The sequence below is a fragment of the Trifolium pratense genome, linkage group LG5 (genome assembly GCF_020283565.1).
Source record: "Trifolium pratense cultivar HEN17-A07 linkage group LG5, ARS_RC_1.1, whole genome shotgun sequence".
Classification (NCBI taxonomy): Eukaryota; Viridiplantae; Streptophyta; class Magnoliopsida; order Fabales; family Fabaceae; genus Trifolium; species Trifolium pratense.
The window spans coordinates 5,349,272-5,372,319 of record NC_060063.1 but is presented as its reverse complement, the minus strand read 5'-3'; the positions used below and the strand labels follow the sequence as shown (position 1 = coordinate 5,372,319).

The 23,048-nt window shown below is 32.1% G+C and overlaps 1 protein-coding gene and 1 long non-coding RNA gene across 2 annotated transcripts; one reads left to right on the top strand and one right to left on the bottom strand.

Annotated features, from left to right (window-relative positions):
• The first annotated feature begins 528 nt into the window (after positions 1-528).
• Positions 529-1,694, top strand: LOC123887424. Its single transcript, XR_006801482.1, has 4 exons — positions 529-573; positions 841-938; positions 1,084-1,157; positions 1,316-1,694. It is a non-coding gene; the product is annotated as an uncharacterized LOC123887424 (long non-coding RNA).
• A 3,713-nt stretch (positions 1,695-5,407) lies between these two features.
• On the bottom strand, positions 5,408-10,473 carry LOC123885903 (probable pectinesterase 53). The gene is made up of 8 exons (XM_045935243.1): positions 10,360-10,473; positions 8,924-9,010; positions 8,605-8,765; positions 8,267-8,456; positions 7,885-8,088; positions 7,562-7,803; positions 7,305-7,470; positions 5,408-5,494 (listed from the first exon to the last, which is right to left on the bottom strand). Exons 1-8 carry the CDS (start codon positions 10,471-10,473, stop codon positions 5,408-5,410), a joined length of 1,251 nt encoding a protein of 416 aa, XP_045791199.1.
• Positions 10,474-23,048: the final 12,575 nt, after the last annotated feature.

Sequence of the window (23,048 nt, the reverse complement as noted above, 5' to 3'; positions counted from 1 at the left end):
AAACACACAAGAAAAACGAAGAAAAAGCGTCAATAGAAGCTCACCCAAAGTTCAAAAATAGCAAAGAAAAGAGTAGGTGTTAACCCACCTAAACAAGCCTCAAAACAAGTAAGTTTTTAAACGATTTTTTACTCATGAACACCTACTGAAGCTTTTCCAACCCTTGATTTTGTTTAATTCGTACAAATGTGAATTTTAAAGTTTTTTGGGTTTTAAAGTTTCGAACTTTTTTTGTGATACAAACATCTTTTGAAAAATCTAAGTGTATATTCATGATCTACGCGAAAAACTGAGCAAAACGATATATTCTTTTTAAATTTTTGACGAAGAATTGATGTTGTTGTGGTTGAAGACGATGACGTGGCGACGCGTCATTGGCTCCCTCCGTTTTTAAAACACAGCCGTTTGATTTTATTTAAAAGATCAAGGGCCGAGATATGTTATGGGAATTTTAAATCCTGGCCGCCTGATTTAATCTAAAGGCTCAGATCTGTGACCACTACAAGAAAATATAGGATTTGCTACTAAATATTCTCTTTCACGAAAGCTGTTTGGGAAGCATTTCATAACCCTGTATACTTCTTTCCATATTCGTTTACCTTTTCTTATTTTGTTACTTATATAAATAGCATATAAACATATTCATCCAAAAAGTCAATGTTGATAGGTTTCTTATCACTGAACCACCTCTAGCTAGGTTTTAATTTGTTTTCTCAAATTGATGTTTATTATTACATTGCATATATAATTTGTGTGGTGTTAGATTTTAATTATATAAAGGCTAATTGGTTTGAATGTGGCTTCATCGTAAACCTGTAAGTCGGCTGCTGCAGCCTGCAGGGAGCTGCTGTCATCAATGGCCTGAACCCTTCCATCTTAAGCAGTGATCACTCTTCTACTGAATATATAGAACGCAGACTAGAATAGATGGTTTGAAGGTATGTGCTTCCAGGTTAAAAAATTCAAAGTAATGCATATTTTCATATTTGTTTCTCTTATGCTGAAAACATAAATGACCTTATATGGTTCTGTTGTTTTTAGATTTGTTGCTTATTATATGTTCTTTCTTTGTCTAATCTATAGCTGCAGGACACTCCCCTTAATGAGAACAACTAGTGGTGAAAAAGTGGAGACTACTAAATACCCGCTCCTTTCAGGTACATATAAATAAATACAATTGAATTTGAGATATTCTCTTTTCAATATTTATTGTATGAATTAATGATTCAATTGTTAACAAAAGTATCATAGATCAAGAGTTAGTTGTGTTCGGATATCGGATAATTAACTAATCATGCATATGTCTTTGATACAGGACATTTCTGTCCTGTTTTGGCCTAAGGCTGTGAAAACAATGAAGGGAGAGAAAGTTCTCTTGAATATTAAGCCAAAATGTAAGTCAAATTTTTGTGTTTATTGAGTTTTTTAAGTTCTGCAGATGCATGTGTTTAGTTACTTTGTTATGCATCAAATTTAGTATTGTAGTTGTACATCATGTTAATTTAATTAGGCTTATTTCGATTTTTTAATAGACGATAAATAATTTATAATTAGCTTGGATTTTGGGCATGGATTCATAATTAGCATTTTATAATTATAATTTTTTTGAAAAGCTTGGATATTGTTGCGAAATTGCTAGGATATTTAGCTAGAGTTTTATTGTGAAATCGTTGTGACAATATCCTAGCGATTTAGTTAGGAAACACAAACTTTTGAACACTATTTAACTAGGTATTAATTGCGAATTAGCTAGGATATTCTTTATATTAGTTGCAAATTAGCTAGGAAATATTTTGATAGGTGATTTGCCGCCCAATCCATGCTACGCCCTATGTGACAGCTAATTCACAACAAATCGGTAGCTAACTCTGTTTTACTAGAGATTAGCTACGAATTAGCTACAAAGGCCGTCGTAGCTAATCCTGTATTTTCTTGTAGTGGACGTCTACTGTGAACCTCTGTGCTCATGCCACACTGGATTATATCCTGCTTATCCTTTTTTTGTTTGGACGAATTAGATCTTGGGCTGGGCCTGGTGTTGCAGATTGCTATTGCTTCAACCCCTGAACCCATTCTTGCACCCCCAGTTACGTTTTACTTATTTTTTAGTGCTTATTTATATAAGTGCTTATTCAAATAAGAGCTTATTCACATAAGTGCTTATTTAAATAAGTGCTTATCATTTAGAAATGATTATTTCAGTTGTTGATTAATTAGTCAATTAATTAAACACTTGATTAAGTGAGTAACCATTTAAGTTGTTTAATTAAAAGTGCTTAAGTTACTAAGTGCTTAAATGGTTAAACACTTAAATAAGTGATTGTTACTTAAATGATTAATTAATCAAAACTTCTCAAGCTTATTTTAATAAGTTCATGTTTGGATTATTTACTTGATTTAATATTTTCATCTCAAGTTTGTTTCTCAAAAACACTTCTTTACTTGAAAAACCCCACAATTAAAATAAATGGAATGAAAAAGGGTTAGTCTGACGTATCACTTTCTTCCCCGAATAATTCGAGACCCCGACGTATGGCTCGTGACTCGAATTATTCTCATTCTTATTTTTTCTCTCTAAATAATCATGATTAAGCAAAATTGATCGGTTGATAAAAGCTTCAGTCATGCATATATTTATTGTTATATTATATCTGTTTGCTTTATTTCTTGGTAATCTTGCTTAAACATATCAAACTAAATCATAAATGGAATGAAAAAGGGTTAATCTGACGTATGACTTTCTTTCTCCGAATGATTCGAGACCCTGACGTATGGCTCGTGACTTGAATCATTCTCATTCCCAAACGCTAAAAAACGTTAAAACACTTCGTTACCCGCTTCATCTTTTCTTTTGACTTTCTTAAATCAAATAAAAGAACTTAAGCATAATCAAAATGAAAAGGGGCTAGTCTGACGTATGGCTTTCTTCCCCGGATAGTTTGAGACCCTGACGTATGGCTCGTGACTCGAATTATCCTCATTTTCGGACGTTTTCATTAAAACTCCTAAAATCAACTCAACACACTCAAACCTTTTTCACTGCCCACGCGCGCAATAAAAGTAAAACTTTTTCCATAAAACGGGTGACGTTTTCGTCCTTTCTCCGTAACACAAACAACGCTTAAGCCTCCACTTTGCGAGCATACAAGCAGCGTTTAAATACGAGAATGCGACATTCTTCGTAATACAAACCACGCTTAAGCCTCCAAAGTGCGAGCATACAAGCAGCGTTTAAATATGAGAATGCGACTTAGACGTCATGCGTCTAAAAACAACCAACCCACAAACATTTTTTACCCTGAACTACGAAACCCTAATTTTCCCATTGCACCTGGGAATACGTAGGAGCAAGATTCAACATCTTGTCGGGCACAATAATAAAAAACAAACATTTTTCCCCGTATCCACAATCACATAAATAATAATAAAAAATAACTTATCTATCGATGAAGCAAGAAACAAGTAATCAAGCAAACATTAAAAAACACATTAAAACAAACAAACATTTCCCTCTAAAAGGTTCCCGTTGAGTACAACGGATGTGAGGGGTGCTAATACCTTCCCCTCGCATAACCAACTCCCGAACCCATTTCTCACCCTCAAGGTTTTCTTGATATTTTCCTTTCCCTTTTTTGGGATAAATAAAATTCGGTGCGACTCTGTTATTTTTCGAGTGTTCACACTCGAGGATTATTTTTCACGCCACGACAATTGGTGTAGGTAAAAATGAGTGGTTATGCAGCATCAGGTGGTGGCACTGTGGCAGAGGAATTGAGAGAGCAGATGTGGCGGTATGATACATCATCTCCAATCATTCATCAATTCATTATCAATTTTCATGCATTGACATCACCATTAATCTTATGAAAATATTCATAAACAAACAACAATGTTACTCAACCAACCATAACACATCATCTCCATCATAAGGATAAGATAACATGGTTTAATTTATCTTAAACCTCACCCAACTCCATTCTCTAACACTCCCCAAAATCCTCTAGTTATTGGTTACTAACTTCGTTTTATTTCCAAAACAACTTCTCCTAATTAACCACTAAGTTTATCATAGAAAAGTAGTGATTTAAACTCCCATAAACTCACCTAACGATTAGGAATAGGTAGCCTAAGTATTAGGAATCAATTGGACCTCAAAAACATGATTTTTCTCAAGTTATGACAGTTTCAATCGATTTGGCGGATAGACAATTTTGAAAAACAGCTGCTCAATGCATGGATCATAACTTTAGTTACGAGCATCCGATTGAGATGCGTGAACATGTGTTGAAAAGCTAAAGAGAAGAGTTACAACTTTCATGTTGACGACAAAAACCAATTCAGAGCGCAAAAGGATAAAAAATTACGTTTTCTCTTCAGACCTTATAAAAAGACAGTTTTTCTTAAACTATAAAAATTGAATCTTTGATTTTCCAAAATCCCAATTTGAATTCCATTAGTCCCACTAATCAACACTCATGATATTTGAACCTCAACAACATCATTTCATCGACAATCAACACCAAATCACCAAGGTTCATCATTAATTCATAAAATCATATAAAACCCATTTCTCTCAAAACAACACAACAATATTGCATGTATTTTCGCATATATATGATTCAAACATGAATTCTAAAAGCACCGACAAGATTATTCACAACAAAAGCAATAATCTACACCCAAGGATTTTATCACAAAACCCAACCTATGAAAGGGATGAGGGATCTTGGGAGAGAGATAAAATCACTTTCAACCATTATCCACCTACTCTACCCATAAATACAACTTCCCGATGTTTTCTCTCCCGACCCCCGTGTTTCTTTTATACCCCTGAATTTCCAATTTTGCCCTTAAAGAAACTTGGTTTGTAGAAACTGAAGTTTTTTTTTGCTTGAAAACAAATTTCGATTTCTAAAAACCGAAATTTTACTCTGAATCTGCACTAGAAAAAATTCGTTTCTGCAAACCGAATTTTTTTACAAGGGCAAAATTGAAATATTGAGGGTATAAAAGAATCACTGGGTCAGGAGAGAAAACATCAAACTTCCCTTACATCATGAAATTGGAGAAATGATGGAAAGGCCTGATGATCACTCGATCTAGAGCTCCTCTCCTTCCTCTTATGTTCTTCTCTATTCTTCAAAAACATTTTTCTTTCTCTCTTCTTCTCTTCTTCCTCTTATTTCTCATCTTTTCTTCTCTCTACCGCCTTCTCAATCTCAAAATTATGACCTTGAAACCTAGCTGAATCCGCCGCCCGCCATTTTCTATCTAACCAAGCACCACCACCCACCTCTTTTGCTCATCTCCATCATCCAAACTACGATGCAACCATGTAGCATTCATTTTGGTGGTGCGTTAGCATCTTACGACGTCGTCACCACCAAAAAGCCCCTTCTGGGTGGTTCTATAGCAGTCTTCTTCCGCCGTCAAGCACTACTCTACTGCAATCCGATCTAGACCTTAATCGATCCTGGCTCGATTGTGCTTTGATCTGTTGGAACAAAATAAATTTAAAAATGTTTGCCCCTAAATCTATTAAGGTTTTGATGATAACAAAGTATTAATAAACAATTGGAAGGACTAAAAATTTAATTTAAGTGTGCAGGACTTAGATTCAATTAAGCTCTGATTAAAGATCAGAAGATAAGGACTTCAGAAGTTTGTAAGCGTTCAGAAGATTGTGAGACTCAGAAGTTGTAATCTTCAGACGATGAAGTCTTCAGAACTTCTTAAGGTCTAAGCTTCATCAAACTCTGATGATCTTCTTGAAGTTTGTAAAGATTCTCTTTTGCAAGTCAACTCTTCTACCAATGAAGAAAAGGACCTTTCAAGCCTGATCAGAACAGCTAATCTCCTTCTGTCTGTCCTCTTTTGAGAACGTGGGTCATCAGTTGTGTTAGCTGAATAAGGAAAGTCTTCTCTGCAGTAGTCAAAGTACCTAAAACTCTTTCTCAGTTTTAGATACAACCAAACTGCATCAAGACAGGCTGCTTGAAGACAAAAGGTTATCTACTTCAACGGTCATCTTTGCAACGACTCTTTTCTAGTCGTATATATATACTAAAGGAATCAGTTGTAATTTTTTTTATCAAGGATTATTAACACGCTCGAACAAACTCTGAATTCCTCATACAAAGCTCTGAACCTCTGAACTGTGTTGTTGCACTTTTAGTTCAAATATTTAGTATTTGTTCTTCTAGGTTCTTATTAAGAGCTGTTGTATACATTCTATTATTCATTTCACTTGAGCATTGTGGTGAAGTCTCTTGCTTGTGTGCTTGAGCATTGTGGTGAAGTCTCTTGCTTGTGTGCTTGAGCAGTTGTAATCTTGTGTGTTATAGTGAAATCCCTTGGAAGTGCAAGGGGACTGGACTACTCTCGTTTTGTGAGAGGAACCAGTATAAATTGCTTGTGTGATCTCTCTCTCTCTCTGAACTTGATTTATTGTGTTATTTTTCCGCTGCTGTTGAAGTTAAGTTAAGAACTTGAAAAAGTTTTAAACTTGACTAAAACACAATTCAACCCCCCCTTCTTGTGTTTTCACACCTTCATGATCTTGTTCAGTCGGTTGCTTAGGTTGGAAAACCCATTTCGGGTCTGTTCACCGCCACTCCATTGGTGTAGTTGCGGTGGTTGGTTTTCATTTGTTGTTGTCGCGTCTGTGGGTGAGTGCTCAGGTTGTTTGGTCGGCATTGATCCTCTGTTTTGTGTTTCGTCGGAGATGCTTCAAGGAGAAGCCATCATATGGTTGTTGTTCAATAATGGCGTTGATTCGGGTCACCGTCATAAGTTTGGACAATCGGTTAGGTCTATATACCCAGTTTTTTAATTTTTTTTCCTTTTTTTTTAATATAATAAAGAAATATGGGCAATGGATGGGGTAAAGACTGTTTTATCCCCTGATGTCTAAATGTTCTTTACCTTATAAAAAAAAATTATCACCTCTCTCTCTCTTTAACTTAATTAACCTCATATAGCCATAAATTACCATTTTACCTTCCACTAAAATGGGCTCATACATAACCAAACACTAGCCCAATAAATAGACATCCTAAATAATACATAAACATGCCAATTAATTAAATTAACATAAAATACCAAATTAATAAATTTGGGGCGTTACACTTATATTGAAAGAGATTTGTTCGACAATATAGATAGTAAGTTGTCATTCAACGATTTCAAAACTTGAAACCGCGTAGTGAAAAATTGTAAAACATATATAAGTAATTTTTTTAGTACAATTTAATTTATATGTATATATAAATTAAAATATTGATTAAAAATGTGCACCCTTGGACCAGGGTCCGAGCACCACCACTGGTAATGAGCCAAGTCTCCCCATAAATGAAATGAACCCCGATAAATTCTTGGGCATCTTTGTCTGACAATCTCTGTATCCATGGAAGTCTTCCAGCAAAATTGGATCCAGGTCCAGTACACTTATATTCTGCGTAGAATACGCTCCTGCATTTATGCACAAAGAAATGCATACAATAAGTCTTTTAGCATTGCATTTGCATAATTTGTATAAAGGCATGGTATAGTTAGTACTAACAAGTGGTGGTCACCGTCGTCTATAGTGTCAACCCATCCTTGAGGGAGAACAAGATTGTCCATGTAGGTATAAGAGAAAATTACTCTCGAGTAATCTCCCCATGGTCTTCCCAAATAAACTTGACCACTCCCTATTACTTTGCTATTTAATATTGAAAATCCACTATCATCAGTTGTCAAACTTGAGCGCTTTTGAGCTGTGATAAAGCCTACATTTTGCGCTATGGAATTTATAGTGCAGCCCTGCATCAAGAAAACATGATTGATTAAACAACAAACAAACATCATTAAGCAACAAATAATTTTTAAATGGAAGAATAATACCTGGTAAAGGGACCTCCCATTTCCAAAGATAAAATCAACAGTGCCTTGAATTTTGCAACCTTTGAAGTAGTGGAGGCCTTTATGATCGTATAACGTGTCTTGAAATCCATAGAAGTCGCTATTGTAAAAAGCACATTTGTTTCCAGAGACGCGAAGAGCAACAGCTTGATCATTATTCGATCCAATACGTGGTGATGCAGTGTTCTGTTTTAATAGAAAATTAATTTTGTGAGTAATCTTTATCATACTTTTAAGTTGAAAAAATTATAATAGAATAATAAAAGCTTTGGAAAAAAACATAAAATATAATAGCATATTAAAAGCTTAAAAAAATTAAAGGGTATCTTTTATTGATACTATGTTTATTCGTTTTTTTTATTACCTCAAATACAATGTTGATAGCTATGAAATAGTCTGCATCCACTGCAACTGTTGCACTCTTGAACGTCGTCAATGGTTCGCCATCACTTCCAATGGTAGATGCTTTATCATTTCCGGTAATAATTGGTTTCTTCGTTGCATCTCCTAAGAATGTTATGAAATCCAAATCTTGAGGGATCACAATTTTCTCCCTAAAACAATTAATCATCACAAATTAGAAAACTTCATGGATTAAATTAAACTCTGCATATCTTAGTTTGTTGTGAAATTTTTCTTTTACAGGATAATTCACAATGACATGCTATGCTATGATACTTTATATTAATTAAATTTTGATACCTGTAAAGACCGGGCGCAATGAAAACAACTACTCTTCTGCTGTTGGGTGCTGGAATGTTGTTGATAGCTTCAGTAATGGTCTTGAAATCACCACCACCACCATTTGGGTTAACATTAATAGTCACATTGTTACTCTCCGCTTGTCTCAGCTTCAAATCAAGCTGCATGTTATTGAGTTTTCAAAATTAAAATTAACGAGTTTGAATTCAAAATAAAAATGTTTTCTCAATCTCAGAGAGTAAAAATATCTAAACTCACCAAGACACCAACACCAAAGTCCTTAAAAATCACATATAACAACTTCTCAATTAATGAATACCTGTGACTTCTGCACTTCTGCTTTGATTTTGGGCAGGTTGGATTCAGCTTGATCTAAAGGCACTCCTTGTCCCTCAAGTGTCTTAACCTGCATAATACACAACAAAGGATGCTAAAGTTAAGCCAAAATCAATCATTACATTCAAACAGGGCCCAGTTCCGACATTCTGGAGGTCCAGGACAAATAATTATAAGGGTCCCTAATAATTTTTTTTTTGTTAAAATTTTTTATTTTTTTTAAAAGAACATCATCTATTTAAATTGAAAATAACATATAGTAAAATAAATATGTTTTTTATTTTAAAAATTGCAATTTTTTAAAAAATAACATCAATAATATAAAAAATGTCATATTCTAATCAATAACAACAAAATACACCTTAAAAAAATGATAGTATTTTTGGTCTTGAAAAAAAACTTATGGTTTTTTTTAATAAAAATTGCAACTTAATTTTAAAAATGAATTATTTATTTTCAAAGAAATAACAAAATATAATTTATTTTTTTTTTAAAAAAATAGTAAAATTATTTGTAAGCTATAGAGTTCTATTTATAAAATACTCATTATTATTTTATAAAAGGAAACAATTTTTGTCATATTCAATACGAACTATAAATAATATTAAATTAAAATACGAACTAGCATTTGTGGTATTAAATAAATAAAATATTTGTTTTTTTTTAATTGCAAAGGTTACAACACAGATTTCATAAATAGAATAGAACCCCACAAAACTATATCACATACAAGAAACATAGGACAAAAAATAAGAACCAACAAGAGCTTTATCCACATAGGACAAAAAATAAGAACCAACAAGAGCTTTATCCACTATCCCTAGAAAAACATGGAAAAACAAGAGAGCAAATAACTATAGAAAAAGTCATAGAAAAACAAAGGCGCAGCAAAGCTATTTTAAAAATCTTTAAGATTTTAGATTTAAATTAGATCATACAATAAAGGTATCTTTAATAATAATTCAAAAATGAAATAGACATTGGATTGGAGTCAATATTGATCTATAAGTACATGCTTAAATTCATTCATTAGTAGCATAGCATAACCTTGATGTAGCATTAATTTAAAACAAGAAAGTTAAGGAAAATTAGATATTATTTTTTTAAAACTTGAATTGATTAAAAGATCAAAACTTGAAAATTAGGGTGACACTTAAATTGAAAAATTTTATAATAATAATTCAAAAATGAAATAGACATTGGATTGGAGTCAATATTGATCTATAAGTACATGCTTAAATTCATTCATTAGTAGCATAGCATAACCTTGATGTAGCATTAATTTAAAGCAAGAAAGTTAAGGAAAATTAGATATTATTTTTTAAAAACTTGAAGTGATTAAAAGGTCTAAACTTGGAAAGAAAGAAAGAAAGAAAAAATTCAATTTTTTTTTATCAAAGTTTGGTTCATATAGCTAACCTCAAGAGTATTTGAAGCCCTTCCAACTATTGGAGGTGGTTCATAAGGTGGTGGAGAAGAAGAGTAACTATCTGCAGCAGCAGAAATCACAATAATTGCCAATAGCATTGCCATCGATCGGTAGAGGAGAAGAAAAGATGGAAGAAAATTAAGAAGAGAATTTGGTGATATGATGATTATGTGAAATGTAGAATGAACGAGGTATATAATTATTATGTAGGGACCATTCAATTACTTGCTTTATTCCTTTCTATTGAAGGTCCACAAACCTTTTCGAATAAAAAGAATTTGAAGTTCTACTACAGTATCATCACATCATCATCATCACAATAACCCCACAACCTCATCATATCACAATAACGGAATTGGATCTGGTGCAGTCAGTTTTCCATGCAGTCGTTTTATAGCCGTCCGATCGTAATCGGATGGCTTAAACAAATGCAGTCAATAAATAAGTTTTTAAATCATAATCGTCTGATCTTGATCAGACGGCTGTAGATGATTTGAATGCATGACTGCACCAAAAAAGTGACTGCACGGAATCCGGGTCCCACAATATCCTTTCTTCCTTTTTCCTTTTTTTGGTTATACGTGCATGGAAGATTTGTGGGTCAGCATAATTTTAATAGCAGCATATTTGTCTTAGTTACTTACAAACAAGTTGATTGGTTGTTTAATAAAGGTGTTTGCTATTCAAAAATAGATAAAAATTAGTAGAATGTAATTGTGCTTCAGACATTAACCAGGTTTAAAAATTGTGATTTGTAAAAATAAAAACAAATAAAAAAAAAAGAAAGAAAACTGATTGAATTGATTTACTTTTTAAAAACTGTTTTTTAGCAATTACACTTAGTTTAAAAATATGTTTGTAGCAAAATGTTTTTAAAACATAGCATGAAAACTGATTTACTATAAATAATTTTTTTCATTTTCTCATTTCTAAAACAATTTTAAAAAATAGGACTATCAAACAGATTTTATTTTGTTTTGTTTCTTGAAAAGTGTTTTTAGAAGTTGATTTACAAAACATGAGTACTTAGAAAAAAAGAAACCAAAAACTAAAACACAATCAAATGTGACTTTGGAACATGGCATGAGCTGTACTATGACAATAATTGTGACATGTCTTGTGCCTAATAATTAATAAATTTTTTTGGCTTTCTCCAAAATCTGACTTTATAAAATATTGAGCTATATTTGTCAAAAAAAAAATATATTGAGCTATACATCATTATAACATACTTCATCCGTCCCAAATTATAAGAGAAAAATTCCTTTTTTTTTTGTCCTAAATTATAAGAAAAAAAACCATTTTGAAGAATGTTTTTTTTTCCTTATTCTCATAAAATTAAATGTAAATTGGATTTAAACAACCAATAAAAATTATTTTTACATCTTCCTATGCAACTTATTCCAAGGAAAACCCACAAAAAAATATTTCAAATTATCGTGTTTTACTTTTTCTTAATAAATGTGATTTATTTCGCTTATAGTTTGGGATGGAGGAGTAGTCTTGTACAATAAAATTTATAGCCGTACAATATTTAACTATAGAATATCCTTGAAACCATTTTTTTTTGTTAAGAAAATCCTGGAAAACATTTTCTGAATTTGAAGTACATTATTTGAACGATAAAATCCCTTGACAAAATGTTTTATAGTGAATTATATATTTAGCTTCACTTGATTTTCTTTTTTATTTCCATACAAAATATAAACTACAATCATGAGATATTGATTTTTTGTTTTTGACTAAGACAATCATGAAATATTGATATTTTTTTTATTAAGAGTTGTATAATTTGATATCATTATAGCAAAATATATATATGAGACATGACCCTTATGAGACATGACATAAGTTTTTTTTTTTAAGGAAACATGACATAAGTTATCTGCCACACTTTATTCCTAAACATATATATATAGATTAGCTTTAATAATCCAATTATAAGCACATAATTTGATTTCACATTAAGAAATGTTGTTCTAGAACTTTTTTAGATCTATTAAATTTTGGGTTAACATTAGGTTCATAAATTTTTTAGATCTATAACATAAAGTAATTACTAATTGTATATAAAATTTGATGCCAAAGGTGTTGGCTTGGGCCCTTGGAGTATGCTCCTCTCAAGGTCTCAGGTTCGATTCCCACTGGTGCCAATTTCGGTGGGCTAAGTCCATACAGAGCAAAAAAAACTCTGGCTTTAAATGGGGCCCCCGCAAGTGGGCGGTGGGATTGGTCCCCTTGGATTAGTCGGTCCTAAGACCGGATACCAAGTTTTCAAAAAAAAAAATTTGATGCCAAAGATATCAAATTTGATGTCAAGAGAAGTGCTTGTGAGAAATGAAAAATTGAAATGACCATGATATAATTATCTTTTTGTCAAGAAATAAAATATGTAATTCTACCTTATCAAGCCACTAATTAAGTTTGTTGTTCGTAAGGAACTTATTTTTCAAGAGATTGGGGCTTCCATGCCCGTGGCTAGGGGTGTGCAAAAAATTTGGTTATCCTTAACCAAATTACTAACCAATTCATATCCAATTTTAGTTTGCAAAATCCATTTAAAAAAAAACCACACCACTCTAATAAAAAAACACCAATTATAAACCATAACCACATTTTGTAATTTGGTTTGGAATTGGTTTGAAAATTTAGGCCCAATAGCTAATTCAGACCCAATCTTCAATTTTTTAAAATTCTTTATTATATAATAAAATAATTAATTAAAAGAGGGGTGGAGGACCGGTGGTCAACCGGCGGTCAACGTCGGACCACCGGCGGACGGCACGGCGGAGCTCCGGCCGGCACGGCGGCGGCCGGCGGTTTCCAGTGGACCTCCGGTGACTTTCGCGACGGCCGGTGGTGGTGCTCCGTCGACCGGTGGTGCTCCGGCGGCCGGCCACCACCAACCACCCATACTATTTTATTATTATTTTATTTTAAAAATCAGATTTTTAATAATTATTTTAAAAATAATTAAAAAATCAGTTTTTAATGTTTTAAATTTTTAAAAATAATTAAAAAATTCAGTTTTTTTTTAAAATAATTAAAAAATCAGTTTTTAATGTTTTTAGTTTTTCAAAAATTTAGTATTTTAATTTATTTCCTATTTATTAGTTTTTTTTTGTATTTAAAAATCAGATTTTTTAATTTTAAAAATTACTCTTTTTTTAAATAATAAAAAATATTTTTAAAACAATATAAAAAAAAGTTTTCGGCTAAGTAAAAAATAATTTGGGTTTAAAAAAAATATTTTGTGGGTTGATTATAAACCAATTCAATCATAAAATTAATGAAAAATTATGTTTTTAAAATAATTAATAAATCTATTTTTTTTTAATCAACTAATAAAAAAAATTAGTTTAAGTAAAAAACCTATTTGAAATTGGATCATGTGAATAACTTAAATTTTATTACAAACCGGTTATAAATTGGTTCGATCCGGTTAATAACCAAATCCAAATTAGTTTTAAAAAATAACTGGTTTGTTATTGAAATAGTTTTGGTTTAGAACCAAAACCATCAATTAGGTGTGGTGTGGTGTGGTTTCCAAACCATGCACACCTCTACGCAGTACGGAACCAACAGCAAAGTCCTGAAAAATCACATATAACAACTTCTCAATTAATGAATACCTGTGAGTTAACCAGCACTCCTTGTCCCTCAAGTGTCTTAACCTGCACAATACATATTTACACTTTGTTAAATTTCAGATATACACTTTGTTAAATTTCTACTTTTAGCTAGCTTAATATATGTGTCATAACTTTCCCTTATTATTTAATGTTGTGGTTAATTCATAGATCAATAATCAACAAACAATAACTGTACGATTATAGATCATTAGATCAAGAAGTTAACGAAAATTAGATATTATTTTTTAAAAACTTGAAGTGATTATAAGATCAAACCTTGAAAATTAGGGTGCACTTAAATTGAAAAAATTTATAATAATAATTCAAAAATGGAATAGACATTGGATATACAAGTACATGCTTAAGAAAGAAAGAAAAAAATTCAATTTTTTTTATCAAAGTTTGGTTCACATAGCTAGCTAACCTCATAAGGTGGTGGAGAAGAAGAGTAACTATCTCCAGCAGCAGAAATCACAGTAGTGGAAATCACAATAATGGCCAATAGCATTGCCATCGGTAGAGGAGTACAAAAAAAATTGAAGGAAGGAAAATAGGAAGAGGATTTGTTAATATTATGTTTATGTGAAATGCATAGGAATGAAAGAGTTATATAGAGGTTTTCGTAATAGCTATCATTATCATGTAGGACCAATCAAATATTTTATTCATATAAACTAACATGAATGTCTAGATTAAATATATATATATATATATATATATATATATATATATATATATATATATATATATATATGGAATGTGTAGATTAATTTGTTGCAGTGAATTATTTTAATTAACAACAATTACACTGTTCTAACTTCACTATGTATTAAGTCACTAGGTTTGGTCTAGTGGTGAGGGGTTTAAGCAATACGTTATAAGTCTTGAGTTCGATTTTCAGCTCATTGTAAACCAAAAAAAAAAAACTTCATCATGCATTAAAAAAGCAAAATTACACTGTTCTATAACATAAAGTAATTATATTATATAGTATAATTATTATAAAGTTTTTTTACTCAATCCAATGACTATTTCATTTTTCAGGGACTAGACAAAAACAATTTTTCATTAACACCGTTCATTTTTGAAATTTTTGAAATCGGACAAATTGAGGATCAAGGGACTAGAGAAAAACAAACTTGATGAAATGCTAATGCATTAGTCAAAACTAAAAGCCCCCTCAAAACTAAAAAAGGAAAAATGATGAATGAAAAATGAGTGGGACGTATTTCTTTCTTTTAGCGAGTGAGTGTGGTTTGTTCCTTTGTGGTGGGTGTAATAAAAGTAAAGTACAATGAGAAGCAAAATTGCATTGCATGAAGTGTGAATGAAAAATATATTGGAAAACTTGTATTCATTATTCAGTCTTCACGTTAGATCAGGGAGAGGTCTTCACATAAGCAGTAACATTTATTCAGGGATTTACAAGATGATTGTATGCAGTGATAAGAATGGAAAGAAACAGTGATGATTGTAAAATTTGGTGGTTGAAGCTTGTTGTGATGAAATTTGATGGTAAATTGATGTTTTTACCCAAATAGCCTCAAATATAATTAAAGAAAATTAGTAACCTAAAATATAATTAATTAAAAATAAAAGTAGTCAAAATTACTTTGTGGTAAAATAATATTTATGTTTGACTTAGATACATGTGGATTAATTTCATTGGTGCCACATCAGCATAGGGCATATGCCCTCAATTTATGTGAGGGTAGAGAAGTAGTCACCTTCCTTGACGATATAAGATATTTAAAATGTACAGGGGTTATGATTTAAACACCGGACACACAACTTATTCACGTTAGTGATGAAATTTCTAACTATTAAATTTACTTTAAAAATAAAAATACTTAATACATGTATTTCACTATTTTAAAAGTGTTCATGCATGTTTTAGAGATTATTATATTATTTAAATTTATTTTTAATTTTTATTTAGTTTGTTTTAAACTATTTATCAATTTTTAAAGTTTAAAAAAAATCCTTGAAACATGCATTTGAAATGTGTTGAATTTGGGCTGTGGGTCGGTCCCATAGCAACAAGTCATGAACCAAAATTGTGATATTTATGTGTGGCACTTTGATAATTTTATTTTAAAAAGGTGGCAATTTTAAAAAAAATCCCCAAGTTAGTTACTTTTCAAGAAGTGCTTATGAAGCCATGGCAATGAGGCGGGCCGGGACGGACTTTGCCCTTCTCAAACTCAAACGCATAAAGTTTGAATTTTTCCAAAACTCATCCCAAATTTGAGCGGAGATAAAATGTATAACCTCAAACCCATACCCAACGGGGATCGGGTATCCCCAACGGATTTCGGGTATCCCCGTTACGCATTTTTTTACATGAATTTATATTTTATTTTAGTTCTTTTTATTAAAAAAAAAATTAAATGTCCAAATTAAATTATTTTTTCTCATCAACATTTTTTTAAATATAGAAAGAAAATAGAGAAAATGGTTTGTTTAATACTCAAAATTTAAAATAAAAGATAAACATATGAATGTAATTTAAGATATCGTTTAAGCATTTCTAATTCAAAAGAGATGAAATATAATTTTTTAGTATAAGCAAGACGGGTTCGGGGTGGATATCAATGTACTCATTACTCGTCCCAACCACTGGCGATTTTACCGCCGGGCATGCCCGGCACATGCCTGGGCTGCCCTTTTTTTTTTGTTATTTATAATAATAAGAAACAGAAAAATTAAAAATAAAAGAAAGAAACGCATTTCATAAAGGTACCGTACGTGACATATTTAGTCTCTTATGTTTATTTTAGGTTTCAATTTGGTCCCTTATTTTTTAAAAGTTTCAAGTTGGTTCCTTATGTTATTGATCTCAACATAAGTTTGTCGTTTTCGTTAAATTTTGAGTTAATTTTTTCTAACTTTTTGTTAAATTTTGAGTTAATTTTTCTAAAACATTCACATAGTACTCTCCTAAGTGGTCTATGTATGCAAATTCATTAGAAAAGTCGACGATTTAAACTAAAATTTGAGGAAAAGGACCAACTTAAAATTTTTTAAACATAACAGACCAAATATGCAATTAATTCTAATTTTTAATAACCTAAAACCTTCTCAATCTATAATCTTTGTTTGATGACTTGATGTTTTGAATTTTAAAATTTGTTAAGCTGTTTTGATTGTTAAGTGATTATATAAATAAGCTGTTTTGATTGTATAAATAACTAGTTTAATATAATTATATACGTCGATGTAGATTCAGTTTTCATTGTAGTCTCTTATTTAGTTGAGCCTTAATTATATTGGAAACATGGCTATACTTTTGCTTGTTATTTCTTGTTTAAAAATTCCTTCTAAAATTAAATATTGAAAAACAGGGTTTAAATATTTCTATATTCGAAATTTGGGTTGATAATATTCCCTCCAAAAATTTGCCCAGGCTCCCTAACAATCCTGGAGTCGCCACTAGTCCCAACCTTATCTTTTGAAATCGGTGAAAACTCAAACTCAAATTCAAACCCAGTCAACGGAATAGATATCAATGTACTCATTACCCGTCCCAACCCCCTCTTTTGTACCAACAAAAGAGTGTTGAATTTTGACCTCTCAATCTAATTGAAATATGCTGGATCCAACTAAAGTCCAACATAAGGGAATAACTTTATCCTCCCTTATTAGCTTTACTAATCGCATGAGAATATGCTGGATAACTTTATTTTCCCTTATTAGCTTTACTAATCCAATTTAATAATATGGAGCTCAAACCTTCAACCACCCCAAAGCTCGCAGCACATGCATTATTACAATAGCTCACAAATTTAGAGAAACCTTTGAATTGTTTACCAACTCTAATGTAGTAGAAGCATCTACGAATAATATATCCAAACTTTCTTCTATATTTTTTAAAATAATTTTTTTGGTTTCACCAAAATTTCTCTTGTACTTAGTGTTATTTTTGAAATATTAAAAAATAATTTTCTAAAAAATAGAGCTGAAGATTTTATTGGCCGAGTCGCGTACTAGGTCACTCTCTTTAAGACGTTTCGCGGTACTGTTCAAATTGTGCAAAGCAGACAATCAAACCGCACCGTTCCCAGGATAAAACATTCATGTTCAACACATAACCGATCAATTACTATACTGTAATGATCGGAAAAGGAACACCTTTTTGAATGGTTCTACAAAACCACTCAAAAATTGATACAACAATATGAATTTCACTGATACAACAATACCAATTTACAAAACCAATGAAACACAAAGAATAAAAAGGAAAGCCTTATTCATATATCCAAAACGCAACCAAAGAAAAACGGGAGCAGACCAATTAAGTGAATTAAGTGGGGGACAAAGAATTAACATGGATTAATAGACCATCCGTTTTAGAAGGTGAGCATGATTGGAAGGAGCTAGTCCTGAGTCAGCAACGTTCAAGCATGAACCATGTTTTTCCTTCAAATTAACTAATCAAAAAATTAATTAATTTGGTGACTTAAAAATAATGCAACATATTGTCAAAAAAAATAAAAATTAATGTTTCACCTAGGATGCGTTTGATTCGTAAAACAACAAAAACTGGAAAGAACAGTACATGACAGAACAAGATAATACATGACCAGACAACTGTACCAGAGAGATATAGGACGATAATATTTTTATATTCGAAAATAAAATTGGTATTTTCGTATTTTCTATAGTTGTACTGTGGACAAAAAGTTGTCTCGTGGTTCAGCAAGGGACAAAAAATTTTGTTTTTGTCATGTCCCTTGCTACCTAATTTGTCCAGTCTCATAACCAGTTTCAAATCAATCAGGGTACAACAAAAGTTGTCTTGTCCAGTCCCCTGTTTTTTAGCATATCAAACGCACCGCTAGTCACTTTGGGATATACACACACTACTAAAGAGAGTGTTCCAAATAATGTAAGACTTTTACCCACTTTTTTCAATTCACACTCCTTAGTTCAAAGTCCTACAAGACCAATGTTTTCATTCAATTTTATTTCCAATCACAATATTTCAACTTCCACACATAAATGAACACAACTATGTTCATTTTCCAACACTTAGGCCCTGTCCGGCAAAAATAGCTTATGGCTGATGACTGATAGCTTCTAGCTGATAAGCTGATTGAAGTGTTTGATAAAATTAGCAGTTCAACTCATAAATGTAAAATGACATAAAAGGACATCTTTAATTCAATAATTTTTATTATCAAATTAATACTATTTAAGATACTTAGAATTTAATATTTTAAGTTATTAAATTTTTTTGTACAATATTTTACGTTTATTAATTCAATAAATATATCTTTCAAATATTATTATTAAACTAAAATTTTTATATGCTGATTTTTTTTTAAAAAAAATATATTTTCCTTTGAGTTGATATACTTTATGAAAAAATAACAACAAAATATATTCACAATATAGTATAATGGTTAATTATAGTAAGGTACTAACTATGAATTGATAAAAAAAAAATAATATGTTTTAGCATTCATGTTTTAGTAAGGTACATACACAAAGAGAATTTGATCATTAATACTTATATATCTTTGTATCAACTCATCAATTATCAACCATATATATCAAGTATCATTGTACCAAAATTCATACCCACAGTCACTATTTTAAACAAAAAATCATTTTTTAGGTTAATTAAAAAAGTAATGTATCTAGTTAATAATATAGACTAGATACATTACTTGTTCAATGAACCTAAAAAATTATTTTTTTGTTTATAATAATGATTGAACGGAGATGGATACTTGATTTATATGTCTACTAAGAGAGAAGCGATAGACAAAAGTAAGAATTTCGTTTTTTTTTTGTTGGGCTTATTAGCACCTAAAAAAACCAAAATTTTTTTTTTCTACCCCAACAATCTTCCTTCTACCCCAACACAAATTTTTGAATGGACGAATATGCCTTCGTATATAAACTATAAAAAAAAATTCATTTTCTACTCACCTCTCAAAAAAGTGTTCCGGTGTTGTGAAAGAGGAAATCGAGAGAGTAAGTGCCGATAACGAACCGGAACACTTTCGTTTAAGTATTCCGGTATGAATATTAATACGGGAACTCTTTTTTGAAGTGTTCCGGTATTAATATTCATACCGGAACACTTCAAAAAAGAGTTCCGGTATTCTATTTGCCAACTGTTCCGCGTTTGTTAATATTTGCATACCGGAATACTCAAACTCAAGTGTTCCGGTATAAATTTTTAAACTGTTTTGCATTTTTTATTAATGAATGTTGTTTTTTTTATCAGTGGCGCGTATCAGAGGACGCGATGGTAGAATTAGGCGTTCCGAAGATATCGGACATGAAGAGTTTCTACGGCGCCAGGCGGAGGAGCAACATGAGGAGGAGCTTGTGCCTGAGGTGCAGCCCGTTGCGCAGCCTGTGGTGCATCAGCAGCAGCCTGTGGTGTGGCCTGGAGGACCGATTGATACTAGTCTTCTAAAACGGTATCATGAGAATGTTGCTCGTCATGTATGGTTTGGCGAGGTAATCAATTATTATTTGTAGTTTTAGTTAAAGTTCAATAAAATGTATAGCAGTAGGATGTATCTTATGATCAATGTTTGGGGAAAGAATCTCAGGTCAAAAATTATGAAAAAATTCACCTAATGTTTTGGAAACACTCGTAACCTAGTATTCTTATAAATAGCTATTGCATTTTGGTGGATAAACTTAAGTTGTAATTGTGGTAAACTTAAGTAGTAAATATGTATGGTTTTTATTAATTTTGGTGCATGTTTATTAAAGAAATATTTTGATGAAATGACAAAACTTATATGCATTTCAATATATGTAGGAACGTCATGGACCAAGAATTGAATTAAAGATAGCATCTCTCGGTGGCAAACTAACCGAATTGGTTCCTGATCAACATCCACCAATTGTTGAAGGTTGGATGACTACATCTGGGTTGAGTCCACCAATTGCGTGTTTGTTGCATATTCCGATTAGGGGTAACTTTTACACACTGTCATCGTTCATAGAGGAAGAAGCTACGACACTTGCAGCTGATTTGTTGGGTGTCAATGTTCAGTTTGCGGCCAGAGAGACAAGAAAGCAGCGAGGTGGATATGTTTCTCAACAATGGCTATTTGATAACTATATAAGGCAGTATTCTGTTAAGAATTATGATTGTGCTGCTAGGTCGTATTTGTTGTTGTTGGTAGGCTGTACAATTTGCACTTACAAGAGTTATACACGCGTGGATGGAAAATATCTACCGATGTTTAGGGTTTTGTCTACATGTGGTAGATTTGATTGGGGGTGCTATTGCGTTGGTTGAATTATATGATAACTTGAATGATGCTTCTGTATTTACCACAAAGGGGCTCGCTGGGTATGCGTCATTTTTATAGTTATTTAATTTTAAATTTTAGTTTACTAAAATATTTCATGAGATGAGGTGCTGCTCCTATATGTGTCTTGCCCTGCTGCTTTGCGTTGCCATGAGATGAGAAAGGACTAGGGAACCTATTTTGATAATGGACAAGACCTATGGGATATCATTAGTAGTAAGTAGAAATTAAAATACAATAAAAAACATGATTAGGATCATTTCATCCTTTTAAAATTCTTGATGCATTATTATTTTTCAGCTTATTGAAATAATGAAAATTTTGGTTGTAACAGTGTTTGATTCACGAGTATTTCCCTAGCCTTGGAAGGCAGGCTGAGTCTGGTCTTGACTGTGATGTTCCTGGTACGAGTTTCCCTAGAGCTAGGAGGTGGAGGTATAGGCAAGGAAATGTGAAGCTTCCTGAATATCGACCAGTAATTGATGCATTGACCCCGGATGACGTGATATGACGTCCATTTCAAAATCATAGAGCTGCACTTCCTTTTGACCTAGTGGGTATGTATAGTGGTTATCTGCGTGGGTGCACGGTAGTTCCTTACTTGCCTGAGAGATGTATTAAGCAGTTTGGCTACGTTCAGTATATACCACCACCACCACCTCCAGCTCCTACCATTGCTGTTGTTGATAGCGATTGGATCGGTTATGACATCGTTGTTGATCGGATCGTTCAGCCGACACGTCCAACGACATATGCTGCTAAGGCTGCAGCTGATTACTTGTCGTGGTAGTATATGGTATCACATCCTAGAGTATGTTGCCCTGTTGATGGACCGCATGGAGCACAACCAGTTTCATGGTATATGCCAGCACAAGATGATCCGATAGAAGCAGATGCACCAGCTCCAGCAGAAGATGACCTACAACACGAACGAAGATGGAGAGATACGATTGATTCCGCGTTGGAGAGATTGGTCACGCGGTTAGATCTCGATAGAGATGAAGAGGGATTTGAAGTTTTTTTTTTTTTTTTTGCACTGGATGTGGCTCATGGTGAACATCCATGACTATTTTTTTTTTCCGTGTTGTTGTATTATTATTTTGAACACTGGTTTATGTACGTCTTTTTTATTTATGACTGTTTTATGTACATGTGTACTTATTTTGAACAGTGGTTGGTTTATGCAAAAGTGGTTGGTTTATGCAAAAGTTTAATCTGTGGTAATTTTGATAACTTGGATTTTGTGTAATTGAATTTTCATTCTTATCACTTAAAATGGATGCAGGACATATGGTTTGATTTATGAGTGAATTTAATTATTATTGGTCGAAAAAATATGTTATCCAAATGCATTTCAAGTAATTGTAGTAAGACTTGACCAGTACCATGTTATAAATTTAGTTTACACGACGGATATGTTTTATTTTCTTCTTTGATTCATGACATAGGAGTAATATTTGCTACTTTGAATTAGAGAAAACTGGTGTTATCTAACTCTCTCTCTCTCTCCATATGTATCTATTCATATATTTTATTTTACAGCATTGCTATACATAGCAAAAATCATATCGCAAAGGTTTCAGGTTTCAGGAAATTATGGTATGCACACTACTCGTGAGAATTTCGCTTCTAACTTGTTCATATGATGTATATTTATGCATAAAATTGTACATGCCCATGGACTTTTAAGCTTCGTTAAGTGCATGGTTAAAGAATATATTTTAAATAGTTTTTAAATAGTTCACAAATTCTATTTTAATT